We start from the raw sequence: 21,971 nt of genomic DNA on the forward strand, positions 1-21,971 counted from the left end.
CTTATTGTCTCGTGCGTCCTCCGGGTCAGAACCACTGGTCCATTCAATTTATGGTCTATGCACAACCCTACCCCAGTTACACGTGTCCTTGTCTGCTCTGCAATTCCTCGAGATCCAGGATACCAAATACAATCAAACACAAGGCAGAATGGCTAAAAGAGTATTCATTTTCAAACTTTTAAAGTACTTTCTAATCTAGTATTTTTAGTATTCCTGAGTAAAAATAACAACTTATTTCTACATGATGAAATTCCCCCCTACCACCCACCCACTTCTGGTAAGGAGAAAAGATAGCAGTTAATGTGAAGAAGGAATACAACTTAAAAACATGATTCTATTAAAATCCTCTTTTCTGTTTCTCAAGAATTGGGGTATTTGGGAGAGGCATTTCATTTCTAACGCATGCTCTCCTTCGAAGTTTTTCTTCTGAAACTGTTTGGCATCACAATAAATGCTGAAATGGTCCAAGTAAACTTAGGTTTCTTTTTCTCTCTCTCTCTTTTCTTTGAGGTCTTTAAGCAGAGGTCCTAAAGTCTGAATCAACCGCAAATTGCTCAGTTTTGCCTTTTCCCCACATGGAATATTTCCAAGGGGCCAATCGTTAAGTCTTGTTTAATAAAATAATCATTGGCTCTTCAAATTATTTACCACGTGCCCTTCCAAGGAATTCTTATCTGCCAGACCCAGCCGCCAAAATTCCCCAACAGGTGTCTGAAGTTAATTAACAAAGAACCCAAGTCTTTGCTGGAAAGGGAGGCAGCATTCATGAGATTAGGCTCTGGGGTTTGGGAGATGAGGGTTCTAACATAGGCGCTTAATCTGAAGATACCAAGTTTTGGCCAAAGCACACAGCTCTCTGGCTGCTAGAATTTGGCTCCAGAAATCAAGTTATTAAAAATTAGTCAGCAAAGGGTGCTCTGAAAAAGGACCTTGTCTGGAAAAGCGGGCTTCTTTTAAAAATACTAATTGAAATTACATGTGTTTTAATTAAAACAACATCTGCCAGGGTCTGAAGAAACATGTTTTGAAATGCAGAGAAGGTATGCCTCTAAAAATGTCCTCAAACCTACTTAATAAAGTAAAGCTTACACATTTCCCAGGAATAAAAATAACACACTGCCTCCCAGGTTGCACTGAGGTTTTCAGAGACTCGAGTCTTTCCCCGGGCACAAGTGGGATTCCCAGGGTCGGGAATGCAGATAAAGAAGGTGCCCATGAGGCTGTGGTGAGTGGCCTGTGACAGGTCTGCCCTCCAGGAGCGGATCCCCACACCCCAGGGGGTTCTGCTACCTGGAAGCCACTGGCATGAGATGAGAAAGTAATAAAACACACACATGCGTGTACTTAAAAGGTAGTGCCATACCTCTGAAGAGCCCCAGGAGATGCTGTGAGTACACCGTGATATTCTAAAGACACAGAGGGCGAAGACCAGGACGTGATTCATTCCTACTGCTGTTCAGTTGCTAAGTCGTGTCTGGCTCCTTGTGATCCTATGGACTGCAGCCCGCCAGGCTTCCCTGTCCTTCACTATCTCCCAGAGTTTGCTCAAACTCATGCCGTTGAGTCAGTGATGCCATCCAACCATCTCATGCTTTGTTGCCCTCTTCTCCTCCTGCCCTCAATCTCTCCTAGCTTGAGGGCGTTTTCCAAAGAATTTAGACAAACTTTGAGGCACGATCTCCCAAGCAGCATCTGGAATGCAGCTTCATGGAGAAGGAGCACAGGCTTAGGTTTCTATCCTGGTCGGGAAGATCCCCTGGTGAAGGGAGTAGCAATCCACTCCAGTATTCTTGCCTGGAGATCCCCTTGGACAGAGGAGCCCGGCAGGTTACAGTCCATGCGGTCACAAGAGTGGACACAACTGAGCAAGTACCACCACCATGCCCTCATGATTCAAGAACTGGGTAAAATATACCCCAAAGTCGGGAGGGAGACCGTGCTGCCTGCTAAGTCTCTTCAGGCAGGTCTGACTCTGCGACCTCATGGACTATAGCCCCCAGGTTCCTCTGTCCATGGGATTCTCCAAGCAAGAATACTGGAGTGGGTTGCCATTTCTTTCTCCAGGGGAATCTTCCTGACCCAGGGATCAAACCCATGTCTCCTGCACTGGCAGGCTGATTCTCTACCCCTGGACTACCTGGTGAAGATCAGTGCTACCAAGTCTAGAATTCCATGGGTATACACCTTGAAATTTCAGCTGTGAGATCATTAAATAAAAGAGAATGTTTACAAAGTGGCACGACATTTAGCGCAGTTTGGATACAATGACGGTTCCCCCACACTTTTCCCCTCCCGTGTCTCCAAAAACAAGACATTTCTCACCAAGTAAAGATCTGACACAAGGGTAGCAGTTGGGGGGAAGGGGTGATTCTCATTCCATCAACATTACCATTTTCTTTATTCTGTCTTCATTTCCACTTAAAGACAACATTTTTATGGTGTCCTTCAAATATAATCAGCAACCACTGTCTACAAAGAATCATCAGAGTGGTGAGATAAAATCTTTTATCTTAGTATTTCAAACAGATTAGGGCAAGAAAAAAAAAAAAGCCAGGAAGGGAATACCCTCCCTAGAATGAATGAAAGGGATGATCAGACAGCCTTGAGGGGTGAGGGAAATAGCAGTAGATTTGATGCTTCAATAATACTTAATTCCTTGGCAAGAAACTCCGCTTATTTTGTTTGTAATTTTGTGAGTCTAGGAAAGTGTGTGATGTGCACTGCTACGTGACCCTGGAGATTTGGGGGTCCCTTCTCCTCCGTCTCTCTTGGGGGACAGCAATGTTTGGGAGCCAGCAGACTTCTCTGGGAAATAGCCCTTCCTGATGCCAGCAAGAGTCAGAGTCTGGCGTTCCCTTTGAGGCTGGATCGGGTTGAGAAGGTGTTGGATAGAAGAAGCTCGGACAGTTGCTAACATCTTATGAAAAGATGAAAAGATGGTCGGCCCCATGTCAAGAATGGGTCAGATCATATGATTGGATGGAGGCATCCGTCTATGATTCCAAATGTGGTGACCCAATCTCCAGATGATGACAGAGCACAGGGAAAGGATCACGCAGGGCAGAGAGGACGTGACTACAGGACTGAGATGAGCTGGGGAAGGAAGGGCCAGGTTCACACAGCAGCGGAAGGTCCTTCTCTTCAGTCCAGGGAGGGCAGTGAGGCAGCCAGGAGGATGCTCCCAGCGTCCGAGCCTGGCTTGCCTGCCTGAAAGGGTGGTAGGCAACCATCTCCCAGGGAAGTGAAAGGAGGGTGCTCTGTGAGCTCTGCCAATACCACCCGCGGGGTGCAGCGGTTCTTCCAACCTTTAGGAATTGTCAGGGCACACGCACAAAGCACTGCTATTTCCCACCCAACTCAAGCCTCTTCCCAAGTGGCAATGGAATGAGTTTGACTCGAGTCCAGGATTTCTGGCAGCATCTGAGCATCTTTCTTTCCTCTCTTCCCTGGATGCTGTGAAAAGAGCATCCTCTTCCCTGCCCTCTCTCTACGTGGGATTCCCCAAACCTCCTCTAGATCTGCTCTCCAGAATAAATAATCCACGTTATTCACCCACCAGAGAATTAGTTCAGCAACTGTGTCCTGAGCACAACAAAGGGCTAGGCAAGGCAGGACACAGAAATAAACATGGTGCCTGACTCCTGCTTATTATCTTGTTGGGAGGAGATGCAATGCAGTGCAAAAAAAGTGAAAGACAGCACAAAAAATAAAATTATATAATGGAAATCTGCTTCCCCGGTGGCTCTGCTGTTGTTCAGTCACTCAGTCATGCTCGACTCTTTGTGACCCCATGGACTGCAGCACACCAGGCTTCCCTGTCCTTCACCATCTTCTGAAGCTTGCACAAACTCATGTCCATTGAGTTGCTGGTGCCATCCAACCATCCTTGGTCACCCCCTATTTCTCCTACCCTCAAAGATAAATTAAAAGATTTTCTTAATCAAGTAGGTACCATCTACCTCTGTTCTGTGTTCAAGGAGCCGTGTTCATCGGGGCTCTGAGTGATGACTGGGTGTGTATGTTGGGGGGTAGGTGGGTAAATACACAGAGATGAAAGCATGGGCCAGGGAAGGGAACTGCTCAGGTAAAGTTTTATGAGCAGGGACAATGGTACCAAGGCTGGTCTGGATGAAGAATTCATCAGAAAGAGTGGTTAGAGATAAGAGGCAGTTGGTGATACCACGCCAGTATCTTTCCCATCTAGTTGTCACATGTGAAAAGCTTTTCGTTTTGTTAGAGTTTTGCTTGTTCGCTTGATGGCAGAAGAAATACCTGCCGCCTTCATCAGGAACTGTCTGTGTGCTGAAATGGATGACATTTTGGTAAAGGTGCTAGAGCAGGACACTACTGTTTGTCTTTTTGGCCAAAGCTAATTATCACCATGAAAAAGAAACCCTTTCTGAATGATGAAATAATGTTTTACACAGGAGAACAATTAATATTTTTGGTTCATTAAAAATATATATATTTTTAATTTTTAAAACTTTAATTGGAGGCTAATTACTTTACATTATTGTATTGGTTTTGCCATACATTGACATGAATCCACCCCGGGTGTACATGTGTTCCCCATTTTGAACCCCACTCCCACCTCCCTCCCCATCCCATCCCTCTGGGTCATCCCAGTGCACCAGCCCCGAGCATCCTGTATCATGCATCTAACCTGGACTGGCAATTCGTTTCACATATGATAATATACATGTTTCAATGCCATTCTCCCAAATCATCCCACCCTCCCCCTCTCCCACAGAGTCCAAAAGACTGTTCTATACACCTGTGTCTCTTTTGCTATCTCGCATACAGGGTTATCATTACCATCTTTCTAAATTCCATATATATGCGTTAGTATATTGTATTGTTTTTCTTTCTGGCTTACTTCACTCTGTATAATAGGCTCCAGTTTCATCCACCTCATTAGAACTGATTCTTTTTAATGGCTGAGTAATACTCCATTGTGTATATGTACCACAGCTTTCTTATCCATTCGTCTGCAGATGGACATCTAGTTTGCTTCCATGTCCTGGCTATTATAAACAGTGCTGCGATGAACATTGGGGTACATGTGTCTCTTTCAATTCTGGTTTCCTCGGTGTGTATGCCCAGAAGAAAATCTTCCAGCAAACAAAAGCCCAGGTCCAGATGGCTTCACAGCTGAATTCTGCTAAAAATTTAGAGAAGAGCTAACACCTATCCTAGTAAAACTCTTTGAAAATAATTAACGTTTCTGGAAGTCTGCAAAGAAGTGGATGATGTGCAGTCACCTGGACCACAGCACTACGTCATTCAGAAGAACACAAAGATCTCCCCGTAGCCTACTTATCACCTGATACAGAGATATCCACTGAACCATGGACACAGCCTGAATGGGAAGACAGGGAGAGGCAGAAGAGGTCACACTCCTTTTAGTACTACCTTTTTTTTAAGAGGAAATAAAAAATACCTGGAGAGAAATGAAAATGAAAGCACAAAAATCCCAAACCCATGGGACGCAGCAAAAGCAGCTGTAAGAGAGAAGTTGATAGTAATACTATCTTACCTTAGGAAATCAGAAAAATCACAAATAAACAACCTAATCTTACACGTAAAGCAACTAGAGAAAGAATAAATAAAACACAAAGCTAGCAGAAGAAATCATGACGATCAGAGCAGAAATAAATGGTATAGAGACGAAGAAAACAATAGAAGAGGTCAATTTAACTAAAAGCTGATCTTTGAAAAGATAAAATTGATAAACCTTCAGCCAGACTCATCAAGAAAAAAACAAAAAGGAGAGGACTCAAATCAATAAAATTACAAATGAAAAAGAAGTTAAAATGGACATCACAGAAATACAAAGGATCATAAGAGATTGTTTACTGCAAGAGCCTCTTGGACAGCAAGGAGATTAAACCAATCAATCCTAAAGGAAATCAACTGTGAATATTCATTGGAAGGACTAATATTGAAGTTGAAACTCCAATACTTGGGCTACCGAAAGCAAAGAGCCAACCCACTAGAAAAGACCCTGATGCTGGGAAAGACTGAGGGCAGGAGGAGAAGGGGGCGACAGAGGATGAGATGGTTGGATGACGTCATCGACTCAATGGACAGGATATTGAGCAAACTCCAGGCGACAGTGAAGGACAGGGAAGCCTGGCGTGGTGCAGTCCATGGGGTCACAAAGAGCCAGACATGACTTAGGGACTGAATGACAACAACTATATGCCATAAAATGAACAACTTGGAAGAAACAGACAAATTCTAAAAAGGCACAATCTCCTAAAATTGAACCAGGAAGAAACAGAAAATATGAACAGACCATCACAAGTGCTGAAACTGAATTTGTGATTCAAAAATTCCCAACGAACAAAAGCCCGGGACCAGATGGTTTCACAGGCAAATTTTATCAGCCATTTAGAGAAGAGCTGACATCTATCCTTCTCAAAAGCTTCTGAAAAATTGCAGAGGAAAGAGTACTTCCAAAGTCATTCTATGAGGCTACCATCACTCTGATACCAAAATCAAAGATACCACAAAAAAGGAAAATTATATACCAATATCACTCATGAACATAGATGCAAAAATCCTCAACAAATATTAGCAAACGAATCTGACAACATATTAAAAGGATCATACACCATGATCAAGTGGAATTTATTCTATCAGATCCTCATTAGAGCTTTATGGGGTGGAGTAATTATTGTTCAATAGTTTATTTGAATTTTTTCTTATCATGGAGTCCAAGGAAGATGAACCATTCCTTAACCAGAGTTATGGTAGCTGTCCCTCCTTCCACCCTTAATTAAAAGAACAATCTAAGAAGAGATGTAATTTAAACTGGACCCCCGTGATGGAAACAACTGGATTCCTTTTGAAATTATGAGTGTCTGTATACATCTAGTAAACTTTAGTAGGATAATGAACTGATTTTTGGATGATTTTCTTTATTAATATAAAATCTTTTTCTTTAGTTAATATTTTATTTTTGCTTACTTCAAGTTTTGCTGATTTGCAGTTCACTATAACATGATGGCCAGACAGGAAAAAATCATTAATAATTCAGTTATTCATTCAGCAAATATTGATGAATCCCTGGTATGGGTCAGGTGCTGTTCTAGGTACACGATCTACATCAGTAAACACAAAAGATGGAACCTCCTCCTTTTAGTAGGGTGGCATTCCGGTTCAGGGAGACGGACAAGAAACAAGATAAATAAATAATATGTTCCATGTCAGAGGGTAATTAGTGCTGTGAAGATCGATAAAGCAGTAAAAGGGGGAAGGATTTTAAGAAGAGGCACCAGAAAAGGTTGTTTTGGGAAAGTAACACTTGAGTAAGACCTGAGGGGTTAAGGAATAACCACATGGACATCTAAAGGAAGTGGAGATGGGGTGCAGGGAGCCACACGTTCAAGGGCCCTGAGGCAGGCTCGTGGCTTAGGTCATGAAGGGACCACAGTGAAGCAGCGCCCAGTGAGAAAGGAGGTGGGGCTGGAGAGGGAACAGAGCTGGATCGTACAGTTGCGACTGCCTTACAAAGACTTTTACCTTCACACTAGAGAAATGAGGAGCTGATGCAGGGTTTTAAAAGGAGAACACACGTGGTAAGGTTTTGACAGGACCACTCCAGCTGCTCTTTGAGAGTAGATGGTGGCACTGGGGTGGGGGCAAAAAGACCTGGAAAGTGGCCATGGTGATGACCCAGGTGAAAGAGGATGAGGTTTGCGGGGGGGGGGGGGTACAGGCAATGAAGATGAGAAGGGTCAGGTTCTGGGAAAATTCAGAAGGAAGCCAGACCTGCTGATGGATTGGGTATGAGAGTGCAGAATCAAAGGACCATGGCAAGGACAGGTCACTGCGGGGAAGCCTGTGGAAGGACTGGGCTTGGGAGAGAAGACAAGGAACTCAGGTATGGAGATATTATATTTGAGATGCCTGTCAGACCCCCCCTGCGGGTGGCAGACAGACTATTGCAGGCAGAGATGTGAGATTTATGCCAGAGGTAGCTACCTGGGAGTTTTCAGACTATCTTTAATTCCAGGTCACGGAAGCTTTGGGGCTTCCCAAGTAGCACAGGTGGTAAAGAACCCACCTGCCAGGGCAGGTAGATGTAAGAGATGCAGGTTTGATCCCTGGGTCGGGAAGAGACTCTGGCGGAGGGCATGGCAACCCGCTCCAGGATTCTTGCCTGGAGAGCCCCATGGACAGAGAAGCCTGGAGAGGTACGGTCCATGGCGTCACGAAGAGTCAGACGTGACTAAAGCATTAGCATACATACACACCCCAAAGTTTTGATTAAGTTGATAAAGAAAAGTCCAAGTTCAATTTTGTTTTGGTTCTTGGTTCAAAGTCACTGCAGCTTTCTTTTCAATAGATAAAGTTCTGTATAGCATTGTCTCATTAAAACCCATTACTTTGATACAATATTTAAAGCAAAAGAGTTAGCAAAGGTCATATTTCCTTTCTCCCAGACAGAAGAGAATAGTGTGCTGTTTTGTTCAATTCTGCTTTTCTTACTCAAGGAGAAAAGATATTGATTCCTTAAAGCCTATGGCTGAGATATTTTCACTCCTATTTTTAAACGGCTGGCTCCCTTTCCTGTCTGATGACATTTGATAGGAGAGGCTTAATTTAACATGGGCAATATGGACTTCCAAATGTTCCTGCTTCAGAGACAGTTCTAGAGAACTGACTTCCTGGAGAGAAGAGATGCCTTGAAGCTAGAAAATCAATCAATAGTTCCATACTTTGTTATATTTTAATCCACCAAAAGAGATAAAACACACAAATGCACAACACCTAGTAGTTCGTATCCAAGTAGCAGAGTGATTAGCTATTGATTTTTCCTCCATGTTACAGAGGAGCCCTAGGATTTGATTGGAAGCCACGGCTCTATCCTGTCTGAAACAAACAAGTAAGGAAAGGGAAAGCAAATACACAGAGGGCTAACGATGTAGTTTAAATATGCAACAGCTACCACCCACATTTAAATTCAAACTAAGTATAAATATCAAGTTGTGAGCTTATTTCATGCCTGATGATGCACTGCAAGCATAACAAATAACTGCATTTATTAGACACAGATTTGAAATCTGGTCCCTGTGAACGAATAAGTGGCTTAGAGACCCGCAAGGTCTTCCCCAGTGGCTCAATTGGTAAAGAATCTGCCTACAATGCAGGAGACCAGGTTTGATCCTTGAGTCAGGAGGGTCCCCTGGAGAATGAAATAGCAACCCACTTCAGTATTCTCGCCTAGGAAATCTCATGGACAGAGGAGCCTGGTGGGCTTCAGCCCACTGGGTCACAAAAGAGTCAGACATGACTTAGGCCCTAAACCAAAAGAGACTGCAAACACTTGATGTTTATTGGAGGATATGATGGGCATCGTGGGGTGGAAAGTGGCTGGTTCCCAGATCACCAAGGGCCTAGTACGTCACCCTCAGGAACCTGGATAGAAGAAATAGGCCACTGTCTCCATGCATAGTCTGTGTATGAAATTTGAACCCGTGCCTGGTGTTCCAACTGCCCCAGGAATGGAGTCATCCCTCTTCACTCACCCTCACCTGCTTCCCCCAGACCCCCTGAGAGCGCATAACCAGAACCTTTGCCACGATGCGTGGTCCAGCTCCCTGCTGTCTGATCCCCGCTGATACCTATTACCTGTGGTCAAACTGGTCAGGCTTCATGCTGCATTGATCAACCACCCATCCGGAGTCATCTCTTTCACCCCAGGAGGTCAATGGTCTATGGGGAGGTCGTGTCTCTCCCTGGGCAGGTCCTGGAGGTTCATCAGTTCTCCAGGCATCAATCAACCTTGGCCTGAGCATCCTCTCAGTTACAGGAGGAGGGATCCAGAGCATCTCTTCAACCTGGACGCCCATCACCCACTATGCACCAGGCACACTAGGCCCCCAGAGACCTTGAACCCACAATCAGCCTGCTCCCAGATCCCCTGCTGGAGGGTTGTCTGCAGAGGCCACTCCTCCAGCTTAGATAGTCTTCCCCTGGAAGAACCACAGGGCCCCATCTCATTGGCTTCAAGTCTTTGCTCAAATGTTAGCTTTGCAACAGCTGTCACCTTGACTTTGACCTCTCAAATCGACAATCCCTGATGTTAATTGAAAGAAGCTGGATACAAAAGCTCACATCTTACATGATTCCATTTACATGAAATATCCAGAATAAGAAAATCCACAGAAACAAAAAGCAGACTGCCGGCTTCCAGGGGATGTGAGGAGGGGGAAATAGGGAGTGACCACTTAATAGGTGCACAGTTTGGGGGCTTCCCAGGTGGTGCTAGTGGGAAAGAACCCACCTGCCAATGTAGAAGACAAAAGAGACATGAGTTCGATCTTGGAACTCCAGGAAGATCCCCTGGAGGAGGGCATGACAGCCCACTCCAGAACTCTTGCCTGGAGAATCCCAAGGACAGAGAAGCCTGGTGGGCTACGAGTCCATAAGGTCGCAAAGAGTTGGACACAACTGAAGCGACTTACCATGCACAGGGTTTTCTTCAGGGTCACAAAAACGTTTTGGAACTTGACACAGGCGGTGGTTGTACAACACTATAAATACTAAATGCCATCCAAAAGGTACATTTTAAAGTGATTGATTTTATGCAATGTAAATTTCACTTCAATTTAAAATGATTGCAACCTCACCAGTGACAGCGTGCCTGACCCAGCACCACTTTCTCCCACAGAACATTTCAACCACACCGTGGGATTCATGTGTGTCTTTTGTTGGTTGCCCCTGTCCAGAATGTAAACTCCACAAGGGCAAGGCCTTCTATTTTGATACCATCTCTAGACCTAGAGGGCTTCCCCTGTAGCTCAGCAGTAAAGAATCCGCCTGCAATGCAGGAGACCTGGGTTCAATTCCTGGGTTGGGAAGATCCCCTGGATGAGGGAATGGCAACCCACTCCAGTATTCTTGCCTGGAGAATCCCATGGACAGAGGAGCCTGTCTATAAGCTACAGTCCATAGGGTCACAAAGAGCTGGACATGACTGAAACGACTGAGCACTCATGAACACTAGGCATAGAACAGGCCTGGAACAAAGTAGGTCATGGACAAACATTTGTTGAATTGACAGACCTATGGATGATCTCTTTAATGCTTCATTAATGAAAGATCCTCCCTTCCTTGATTACTTAACTAAAGGGAGATGATTCTTGAAAAATAGGACTGGAGAGCCAATCTGGTCTAATGCAAAAATAAACTTTAACACAGAGAGGAGAAGAAGAGGCCTGTATCCCATTAGAATTCCAGTTCACGACATGGAAAGCAAACAAACAGCCTGGCAAGGATTTAGAGGATCAGGACAACGGTATCCAGTGCGCAGCACTTCAGTTGTTTTTAATTTGCAAGGATTAGGAATGTCAACAAGCTTCACATTTTCCTCTAAATTCTAAAAGATAAATTAGCGCATTGATTTCCGCTAGAAGGAGGGCTGGAAAAACAAGGTCTCTAACACATGCTGTGTTTCTGCATGCGCATGTATGTTCTGCATGTGGGTTCAAACACAGGAAATGCATTATACTTCGATTTAGAAGAACAAAGTGGAGACGCGGTGAGTCGGAGGGGACGTACCAATGAGCTCCTTATTCCTGACGTCCAGGGCCATGTTCCGGAGCGCGGTGGCCACTGCGCACACCACACGGTCACTGTCGATCCGCAGCAGCTCCACAAGGATGGGCAGGCCTTTCTCTTTCCGGACAGCAGCTCGGATATATACCGACCACTGCAAATGAGCGGAGGCCAAGGCATTAGAGGCTGGGGTGGGTGGAAACCCTCCAAGCAAACAGCGCCTGTGGGTGTTCAGACTGTCATCCACAGGTGCCAGAAAGTTTGAATTATCAAGACCTCCTTGTAGAATAGGTTGAGCATGTTAGACAGGTATTTAAAGGTTTTAACTTTATTTCTGCCTCCAACATATGATAGAGGGCTCAGGGTTAATCAGTTCATCACACTTCATTTCTCTGGTCCCAGGTTTCTCAGTCCAAGAGTTAGAAAGACATTTGTGTGGTGCCTTTATACCTGATACTTTAAGATATGGAGGTTTGGGACAGGAAGGGCTGGTTATTGACATGAAGAGGAAAGGAAATCCTGGAAAAAGTAGAAAATGATAAAAGGTTGCACACAGGTGATTTTAAAAAAACAAACAAACTTGAATTTGGAAGTGGGGCAGAGAGATCTTACAGAAATTACTGTCAATTAAGTTGTTTGCTGAATAATTAGGAGGAAATAATCAGAAAACAGTACGGCCGAGGAGAGGTACATATGACATCAAAGACGAAGAGTGAAAATCATAAAATTCAAAAAAATTGAAATATATCCAGGGCCAAAATTCAATGTCAAATTTATAAGGTAAGTACACAATTTGTTTTGAGTTAGTGGTGGTTGGCCTTAGTAGAGCATATCTAAGACTTTTTATGGAAATGTATTTGCCGTATCAGGACAATAAAGCATTCAGATTCATTGAACTGAATATGGGTAGGCTCAGGTTTTCTAGACATTTGAGTATACACACTTTATACTCCTGTACTGTGTTCCAGAGAAGACCGTGTGCCACAAAAATCAACCAGTATAAGGGTTTAATCCGTTGCAATTTCATTTATGAGCTAAGAAAAAGAAATTCATAACACAAGATTCCGGATTCTGTGGCAGAGTCCTCCTGGGGACCACTGAAGGTGGACAGAGTCCCCACCCTCCCCTCCAGGCCCCACCCCCCTTTCCCCATCAGGACAGGCACCCCAGAGCTGGCTCTCACCTGTGGCAGGCAGGGAGCCCCCTCTGGCAGTGAACGTAGGGCATTTGCCATGCCTGCCACATCCTCAGCCCAGCCCTGCATGAAATATGAGATTAAAAAAACACACAACTTCATCCTGTCCTACGTTAGAGAAGTCACATTCACATAGTTTCTTATCCCCATCAACTTGGACCGTTCATTTTCTCCTGACCCTACACTGTGGTTCAGTCTCTAGGAGGTGTGAGGGGGTGGGGGAGCAGAGGGAATTCACGACAGCATCTCTTGACTGCAATTAACTATTTCATAGCCCCAGTCTCAGGAAGCAAAGGAACGGATGGTCAGAAAGTCTTAGACATGGAAAAAAAAATCTCAAGGTTTGGAAACCGCTTCTTGAAATTTAGCTGTCAGGATGGGATATCCCTTCCAAGGAAAGGAGCTTCATGAAGCCAGTTCAAACCCTGCATCGTATCCATGGGAAACTTCATTTGCAATTTGACATGCTGAGACACGATTTTCATCTACCCCTCCACTATTGCTAAGCCTTCTGATTTCCGGGTCCAGGAGCAGACTAGACACCTGAGCTTCTGCAGCCCACTCACTGTTGGGTTCTTCCCTAAAACTAAGGAAAACGGAAATCAGAGAGTGGAGTCAACGTTTGCGTATGGTAAGATGAACGTCAACAGTGCGTTTTAACACTGGGGAGATATTCTGTGCCTTTTGGGAGACCAGGGTGGATATTTTTGGAACTCAGGCAGGTTGAACTCAGGCCCAAAGATGACCTCTTTCCCAGAACCACCTCACCCTAGACTCCAGATGCTGGCCTGTCCATTTTTGGTTTCTTCTAATCCCCAAATTCCTGGGAGAATGACACTATTGTTCTTATTTTATAGATGAGGAGATCTAGACTCAAAGATGTTAGCTGCCCACAGGTCTCCTGTGCCCTTGACCCCCAGTCCTCGCCCCCTAACTCCACTCTCCACAATTCTGACTGCATTCCCTCCTCACCATCATCTCATTGTCTCACCTAAACCTCTGCACTCAGACCTTTCCCTCCCTTCCATTCTTCCCAGTGTCACAGAAGAGAATCTGGCCATGTTTGAAACAAACCAGGAAAGGTCCCCTACTTTTCCTCCTTAGAAGCCTAGCTATTATATACCTTCCTGTTGGATGGAAAGATGGTTTGGTGTTTGTAAAATGATGAGTCCTTCAGCTTCACCGAGAATTGATTTGAGAGGAATACAAATGGCTATGCATGGTCAAAACCGTGCACGAGTTGTAGATATACTTTTCTGGTATGAGAAAATGGTACATAGTGATATGCTCTAGGTGAAAAGGGAAAAACAGGACAATGGGTTTGACCTTATGTGAGCGACACATAGAAAACAGCCTTTATTTTGAAACTTTTAGTTGTGAGTGTGTTTGTGTGGGTATGGAAAATCCCCAGTATTAGCTCAGCATGTGATGATTCACAATCAATTATTAACAATTCATTCAAAAGATGTTGCAAGCTTCTAAAGTTTTCTTGACATGCAAGGATTTATGATAGTGATGCTTTTTAAAAACACAATTATTTATTTAACTTTTAGCCACATCGTGCGGTATGTGGGATCTTAGTTTCCTGATCAGGGATTGAACCTGCACCCCTTGAGTTGGAAGGCAGTCTTAACTACTGGGCCCTGGGGGACATCCCAGAATAGTGATGCTTTTTAAGTAGCAGCTGAGCAGTCTTGGAGCAGGTCATGTATAACCCCCATGTGAACCTTTGTGTGACCCAATAAGAAGGAATAAAGCAGTGAAAAGAGAGCAGGGCATGACGCGATATTTGGGAGAGAGGGAATGTTTCCCAGGCGCACTGAACACAGAAGTGCGAGACTCATATAGAGTTTTTCCAAAAGAGAAGTGAGTTGCCTTGGACAGTACTGCAGCCCATGGGGTGTTAGTAAAGTATATGAGTTGCCAAGAGCTTCGTAAGTGAAACAAAAGTAGACGCATCACTGGCGTGAAAACAGATGAACAAGAAAGAAAAGGTTATGGCAATCCATTGTGACTGAGGTGAAAATCTTTGGACAGAACTTGATGTTTTTGCAAACAGAATGATAGCATCGTGTACTGAGCCCACCAGTAAGGAGGGAAGGGACAAGGCAGGTGTGGACCTGCCTGGCTTTAGGAATGGTCCATGAGCTGAAGAGAGGATGCATGATGATTCAAAAGGAGAAGAAGGAAGAAAAGGAAGAGGAGGGGGGATGAGAAAGAAGAGACGAAGAAGCAGGAGGAGAGGGAAGAGGAGAAACAGGAGGCAGAGGAGAGGAGTCAGGGGAGGAGGAAGAGGAAGGCTGGTTCAGCAGGAAACACGGCCCAGGCTAAGGACCTGAGGCTGCAGGAGGCTTCGTTGGCCAGTTGACTGGGAGGCATCGGAATGGCAGGCATTGGACTACGGCCACCTGAGTTAAGGAGAGGGTGTGCTGCGTCTCAAGGGAGCTCGACAGGGGGAAAGGCGGTGGTGGGCTGGGAGAGCATCTTGGGCCAGAGATCGTCCAATCACCAACTGCCCCACCCCAGCTGAGAACCCCACAGGACAAGGAGGCTTGTCCTGGGCAAGAGGAAACACAGGAGAGAAGCGATTCCAGACAGAAATGAATACTTGATCTCCACCCCCTGCAGGGATACGCCGGGAAGAGCCCCAGGTTTAGTGCCAACCACAGAGGGCATGAGAAGATGAAGTCTGACAAGTGTAGCTACCTGAGGGAAGTTACCAAGTCACATTCATCTCTTTATGTTAATTGTCTTCTAATTTCTGGCTCACAGATGGAAATTAAAAATGTTTAACTGGTAAAAGAAAATGTCAGGTTGATTTCTAGTACCAAGTGTGTGCTATTTAAGAACAGCATTTTCTCCACTGAAAGGAACTATATAAAAAGGACCAAGTGAAAGTTGCTCAGTTGCGTCCGACTCTTTGTGACCCCATGGACTATATAGTCCATGGAATTCTCCAGGCCGGAATACTGGAGTGGGTAGCCTTTCCCTTCTTCAGGGGATCTTCCCAACCCAGGGATCGAACCCAGGCCCCCCCGCATTGCAGGCAGATTCTTTACCAGATAAGACATAAGGGAAGCCCAAGAATACTGGAGTGGGTAGCCTTTCCCTTCTTCAGGGGATCTTCCCAACCCAGGGATCGAACCCAAGCCCCCCTGCATTGCAGGCAGATTCTTTACCAGATAAGACATAAGGGAAGCCCAAGAATACTGGAGTGGGTAGCCTATCCCTTCTCCAGGGGATCTTCCCAACCGAGGAATTGAACCAGGGTCTCCTGCATTGCAGGTGGATTCTTTACCAACTGAACTATGAGGGAAGCCCCAAAAGGACCAAAGCAACTGCAATTATAGACAGGACCAGTGAGTTGAAGATTCCTCTGGAGGAGGAAATGGCAACCCACTCTAGTATTCTTGCCTGGAGAATTCCATGGACAGAAGAGCCTTGTGGGCTACAGTCCACAGGGTTGCAAAAAAGTCAGACATGGCTGAGTGACTGAGCACAGCACAACAAGTTCTAACCGATTCTACAAAAGTGTAATCAGAGTTTGAAATGATCATACATCTCTTTGGGAGTCTCTCCTAAAGCCACACTCATCCTTAATTCTCTGTATGGGGACTTCTGGTGTAGGGTTTAGGAATAGTTGCTTGTCCTCAGGGCTGGAAGGACACAATACTGAGTTTCATGTCCTGGGCCATCACAGCTCTGATCATGTCGGGACACTCAAACTGAAGTTTGCATGTTAGAATTCCTCTGTGTCCCCACTGCTTGGGTAATTAACCATGGCAGCTCCCAGGCTAGCCCAGATCTTAAGCTGGGCTCAGAAAGGATTTCTTCTACAGATAGTTTTACAGCTGCTCTAGGAATCTTTGGAATTTCCTATGGAGATTAGTTGTACCTGCGAGGTACCAAGCCCAAATCAACTTTATACACGAATGGGCCCAACAGGTTTAAAGATGGTGCCACAGTGTCTTCTCGCTGGCATTACTGCTGGTGAAAAATCAGCTGTCATCCTTATCTTTGTATGCAACATGTCTTTTCCTCTGGCTGCTTTTAAGATTTTCTCTTTATTACTGATTTTGAGCCATTTGATTATGAAGCACCTTGGTATAGTTTCTTCATGTTTCTTAGGCTTGGATTGGTGAGTTTGTGGTTTTCATTAAATTTGAAAAATATGGAACCATTTGGAAGATTTTTCAACCATCATTTCTTCAATTTTTTTTTTTCTGTTTTCTTTCTCCTTTCTCTCACCTCTCCTTGGGGAACTTTAATTGCATGTATATTAGACCATTTGAAGCTCATGGATGATTGGTAGCTTTGTTTTTTTCTCTCATCATTTCATTTTGTATAGTTTCCAGGGTTATATTTAAATTCATTAATCTTTTCTTCAACAATGTGTAACCTGCTCTTAATCCCATTCCACGTGGCTTTTTTTCCCTCCAGTTCAGTTTATTTCAACTCTAGAAGTTTTATTTGGGCCTTTCGTATATTTTCTACATTTCTAACAAACTTTTTCAACACATGGAATAGAGTTATAATAACTGCTTGTCTGATATTTTTAACATCTTGGTTGGTTTTGAACTGCTTTTGAATGATTGATTTTTCTCCTCATTATGAATCACATTTTCTTGTTTATTTTCAATTGGATGTCAGACATTCTCAATTTTAATGCATTGGATGCTGGGTACTTTTGTATTCCTAGAAGTATTTTTAAACTTTAGTCTAGGATGCAGTTAATTTACTTGCAAACTATTGATCCTCTGCATCTCACTTTTAAGATCTGATAGGGAAGACTAGAGCATATTTAGTCCAGGGCAGCTGCTGCTGCTGCTAAGTCACTTCAATCGTGTCCAACTCTGTGCGAACCCCATAGACGGCAGCCCACCAGGCTCCCCCATCCCTGGGATTCTCCAGGCAAGAATGCTGAAGTGGGTTTCCATTTTCTCCTCCAATGCAGGAAAGTGAAAAGTGAAAGTGAAGTCGCTCAGTCGTGTCCGACTCTTAGCGACCCCGTGGACTGCAGCCCACCAGGCTCCTCCCTCCATGGGATTTTCCAGGCAAGAGTACTGGAGTGGGGTGCCATTGCCTTCTCCAAGTCCAGGGCTAATTATACCTAATTACCGAGGCAAGACTCTGAGAGTGCTGTGCTCAAGGATCCACGAATCACAAGGTTTTCCTGTGTGGCTCTTGGGAACAGACACTACATCCATTCCCATGTAAGTGCCAAGCTTCATTGTTGTCTAATAATTTCAGGAATTTTTTTCTTCGGCCTTGGGTACTTCCTTCTCATGCATGCACTGACAGCTCTCTCCTGAATATCTGAAGGGGATCCTCTGAAGATTTCCGGGGTTCTTTCTGGGTGTGATTTTCTCTTCTTTGGTGTTGTCCTTAAGCTCTGGGCTTCCCTATAGCTCAGACAGTAAAGAACCCGCCTGCAATGTGGGAGACCTGGGTTCGATCCCTGGGTTGGGAAGATTCCCTGGAGAAGGGAATGGCTACCCACTCCAGTGTTCTTTCCTGGAGAACTCCAAGGACAAAGGAGCCTGGCAGGCTATAGTCCGTGGGGTCACAAAGAGTGGGACGCAACTGAATGACTTTGACTTTCACTGTAACTTCTAGTCGCCTTGGTCTCCCTGGATTCCCAGTGGTATCCCCTTAGCTCTGAGAGTCCGCTGAGCTTCTCCTGGGTTTCTGATCTTTGTGCCATGGTCTGCAAATTCTCTCAAGACAGCGATCAGTTTCTCAGAGCTCTCTTTCTTCATTGACTAATGCTTAGTGTTTTAACAACCATTGTTTCATGTATTTATCTGGTTTGTTTATGTTGCTGCTGTTATTGCTTCTTAAAAGTACTTGGTACTCCATCTTGGCTGGAAGGCAAAATCCCTCAGTTTTAGCTGTTTCTATAATTTCTGAATGTAATTCTATCACTCAGCACTTTGCTATTCAATGACACTGATGAAAGTAAGCCAGACTGTCCAAAAATGGGCTTACTCTCTAGTCAGTTTGGATGTGTGTGGCATTTATAACACAGACGCAGCCCTTACCATCAGGACTGCTTAGTGGGGTCTTAGGAGAAACCACTAGGTACTGTGTGGTTAGAACCAGTGACCTGGTTTTGATCCTACTCCTCCCTATCTCCTGCTGAGGTTGGATCATCCTTGTCCTGACTCAGGCTGGTCATCACGTCCAAATGAACGCATTGTGTCTAGGAGCCTACTAACTGGGCAGAGTCCTCAGATAACCTCTGTTTATTCTGACCCAATTACTAACCCATGAGGCATAATGCCTCATGCCCCATTTTTTCATCATAATTGTTTACGACTCTGTTTTTTTGCATTTAAACCTTATGCTTTATACACCACTGTTAACTGGGACAACGATCTTTGTCTTAGATGTTCAGTTCAGTTCGGTTCAGTCGCTCAGTCGTGTCTGACTCTTTGTGACCCCATGAAATGCAGCACGCCGAAAGCCATGATATTTACTGTTATGTGTTACACTCCACTCATTTAGCCTGATTCATTTTTAATGATACACCAATTGCTAAGCCACACTAAATTCAATGCCCCTCTTAAGTTCCCTGTCCTTAGGAACAAGTCTCAAATTTCCCAATTCTCTTTATTTTTTATTCATTTGGGCCACGTGGCCAGAGATTCTGTTTCCTTCTCACTAAATCTACGTCGCTCTCATGTTACTTCATTAAATATTAACAGATTAATATCCAAGTATCTCTTTATTTCCTCTAACTCTGAACATAAATGGGAAAATAATAGACACTCTGAGAATAGTCACATTTTAGGGAGAAAACTAACCACACAAAGATATCTAAAATGTTTGATTTAAAAGCAATAGAACAGATGTATTTTGACAGTTCTAATCCTGAGTTTCCATAGAGTTCAACTACGATAAAAATAAACCACAAATGGGAGCATTCATTCACATTTTGGAACTCTCCAAACTACTACATCCAACTGTTTTAATATTCTGTGACAAAATCGTCTTACTGTAAATGAGGAAAAGGTAACTGAAGTCCATGTTAGCTAAGAAAAATATTTCACTTTGCTTCTGCCATTATGTTTTTCTGATGCTCACAAACCAAGTAATGAGAGTTTTAAAGTTTAAAAAGTATGTGGGGCCATTATGAAGATCTAGTTTGCTAGTCAATTTGTCACAGAAAAGTGTGCTGCACATCTCCCCATAAAGAGAAGTTATTGTTTCAGATGATGAGGTCTATAAAAAGCTCTCTCCATGTAAAATTCGGGTGTTTTACCTTCACATTTCTGCTTTTGTTTTGATCATAAAAGTTAAGGACACTTAAAGAACACCACTAAATTTCAACAGTTGCTATAAAAAACACATACTTAGAACCCTCAATTTTAGATGGCAATGTGGTCTTCATGAAATCTGATGCTGTTTGTGTGTCCTCAGTCAATCTTTTAATTGCTCAAGTTTGTTTGGTTTTGGTATAAGCTATTCTCATCTTTTGGAGAAGGAAATGGCAACCCACTCCAGTGTTCTTGCCTGGAGAATCCCAGGGACGGTGGAGCCTGGTGGGCTGCTATCTATGGGGTCGCACAGGATCGGACATGACTGAAGTGACTTAGCAGCAGCAGCATTCTCATCTTTAAAAAGTAATAACTATTTATCAGTGTTGACTTAATGACAGTCTTCTCAAATCACTCCTATAGCTTATCGATCTTCCCTTCCCACATAGTTTCCTACCATTTAACATGGTACCTTACTAAATTATACAAAGAATGATGATAATGTGATACTGAGCTTTATGCATGCTGTGTATTTGTATTTTTATAAGAAAATTCTTATACAAGCACATACATTTATAACTATGCACAAATATGCCCTAAAGGCCCTTTGCCTTGACCAAGGATTATCCCCTTTTTCTAAAGCCATCAGGAAGGCCAGTGCTCTGTATAAGCAAGGATGACACCCTGAGAGTCAAAATTCTACTTTAACCATTGGAATAAAAGTCTTTCTAAAATGCTTTGTCTTCTAAAATTACTAGTAATCATTTAACATTTTCTTGATGACAGTCAGCATTAGAACCATAAGTGATTAGAATAAATGAAATAGCCAAAACACTGAATGGCCTCTGACATTTTTAAATTTCTTGCATCCTTATATTTACTTCTTCTAACTCTTCTATCTTTTCACTTTGCCATCAGGATATCTATTTGCCCTTCTTACCACAGATCTGTGTGCCTGCTTACAAGAGTAACTCCTTGCATTTTTAAATTTGTTGCCTGAAATCTGATGAAGGCTGGGAAATCCAATGGTCACAGTTGTTAAGCTTTGTCTAAAATACAGAATGACACTTGTGATGTTGATTTTAGCTGTTGTAGACCATTCTGCCTCTAATTCAGTAGTCTCTATTAATAACAAAAAATTACCAATTCAAAGCATCTGGATATGTGGGGATGGATTTTACACTGGGGATAACTAATGTTCAGGTTAATGCACTGAAAACAGTCAGAAAGATTTTACTGCTAGAAAATTCTGAGAATTTTTATCAGACTTCTTCCTTAATTCTCATTATATAACCCAAAGCAGGAGAGAATTTTTGAATATCAGAATACTATAAATCAGTATAAAATTGTATACATTGTAAATTTATTGTTTTATTATTCCAAACACCTAAAGACCCAGACATATCTCAGCAGCTCGCCCAGCTGATCTGGTCATGTGAGACACAGAGCCTGTGTCTTTCATCACCAAATTAAATACAAAGTCCAATGCTTCAGGAATCGTGGAACTGGGCAATGACATCAAAATATGCATCCTAAAAAATACTGATGAGTCTGAAAACTGAAAAGAAAACAGTTCTCCCACAACTCCTTTCTATCAATTTTATATCCTATTGACTACATATTCCTGTCTGAATCAAAGGATCAAAAAAAGAATCATAAATTGTGATCATCTGAAGATGCACTGCTGCTGCTGCTGCTAAGTCACTTCAGTCGTGTCCGACTCTGTGTGACCCCATAGGTGGAAGCCCACCAGGCTCCCCCGTCCCTGGGATTCTCCAGGCAAGAACACTGGAGTGCACTACTAAGTGCTTAGTGACTGACGGATGTTTATAAATACAAAAGACTGCTATTCATAAGATAGACATATGGACATGGACACTAGTTCAGTTAAATGTTTGTGTCTCACCATTGTTGCTCAGCCAAGCATAGGGCTTAGCAGTGGGGTACAA

General features: G+C 43.6%; 1 protein-coding gene across 3 annotated transcripts in view; it reads right to left on the bottom strand.

Annotated features, from left to right (window-relative positions):
* Positions 1-21,971, bottom strand: part of CTNND2 (catenin delta 2) — a 487,037-nt gene that overhangs the window by 93,951 nt on the left and 371,115 nt on the right. For 2 of the 3 annotated variants that reach the window (XM_088827634.1, XM_088827632.1), the window contains one exon: positions 11,572-11,722. In XM_088827634.1, coding sequence (XP_088683760.1) covers positions 11,572-11,722 — 151 coding nt within the window. Of the gene's footprint in view, positions 1-11,571; positions 11,723-12,751; positions 12,827-21,971 lie in introns of all 3 variants that reach the window. The other variant, XM_088827633.1, reaches the window with a different exon arrangement.

Source organism: Moschus berezovskii, chromosome 18 (assembly GCF_049115385.1).
Source record: "Moschus berezovskii isolate FMDL1 chromosome 18, NW_MosBer_1.0, whole genome shotgun sequence".
Classification (NCBI taxonomy): Eukaryota; Metazoa; Chordata; class Mammalia; order Artiodactyla; family Moschidae; genus Moschus; species Moschus berezovskii.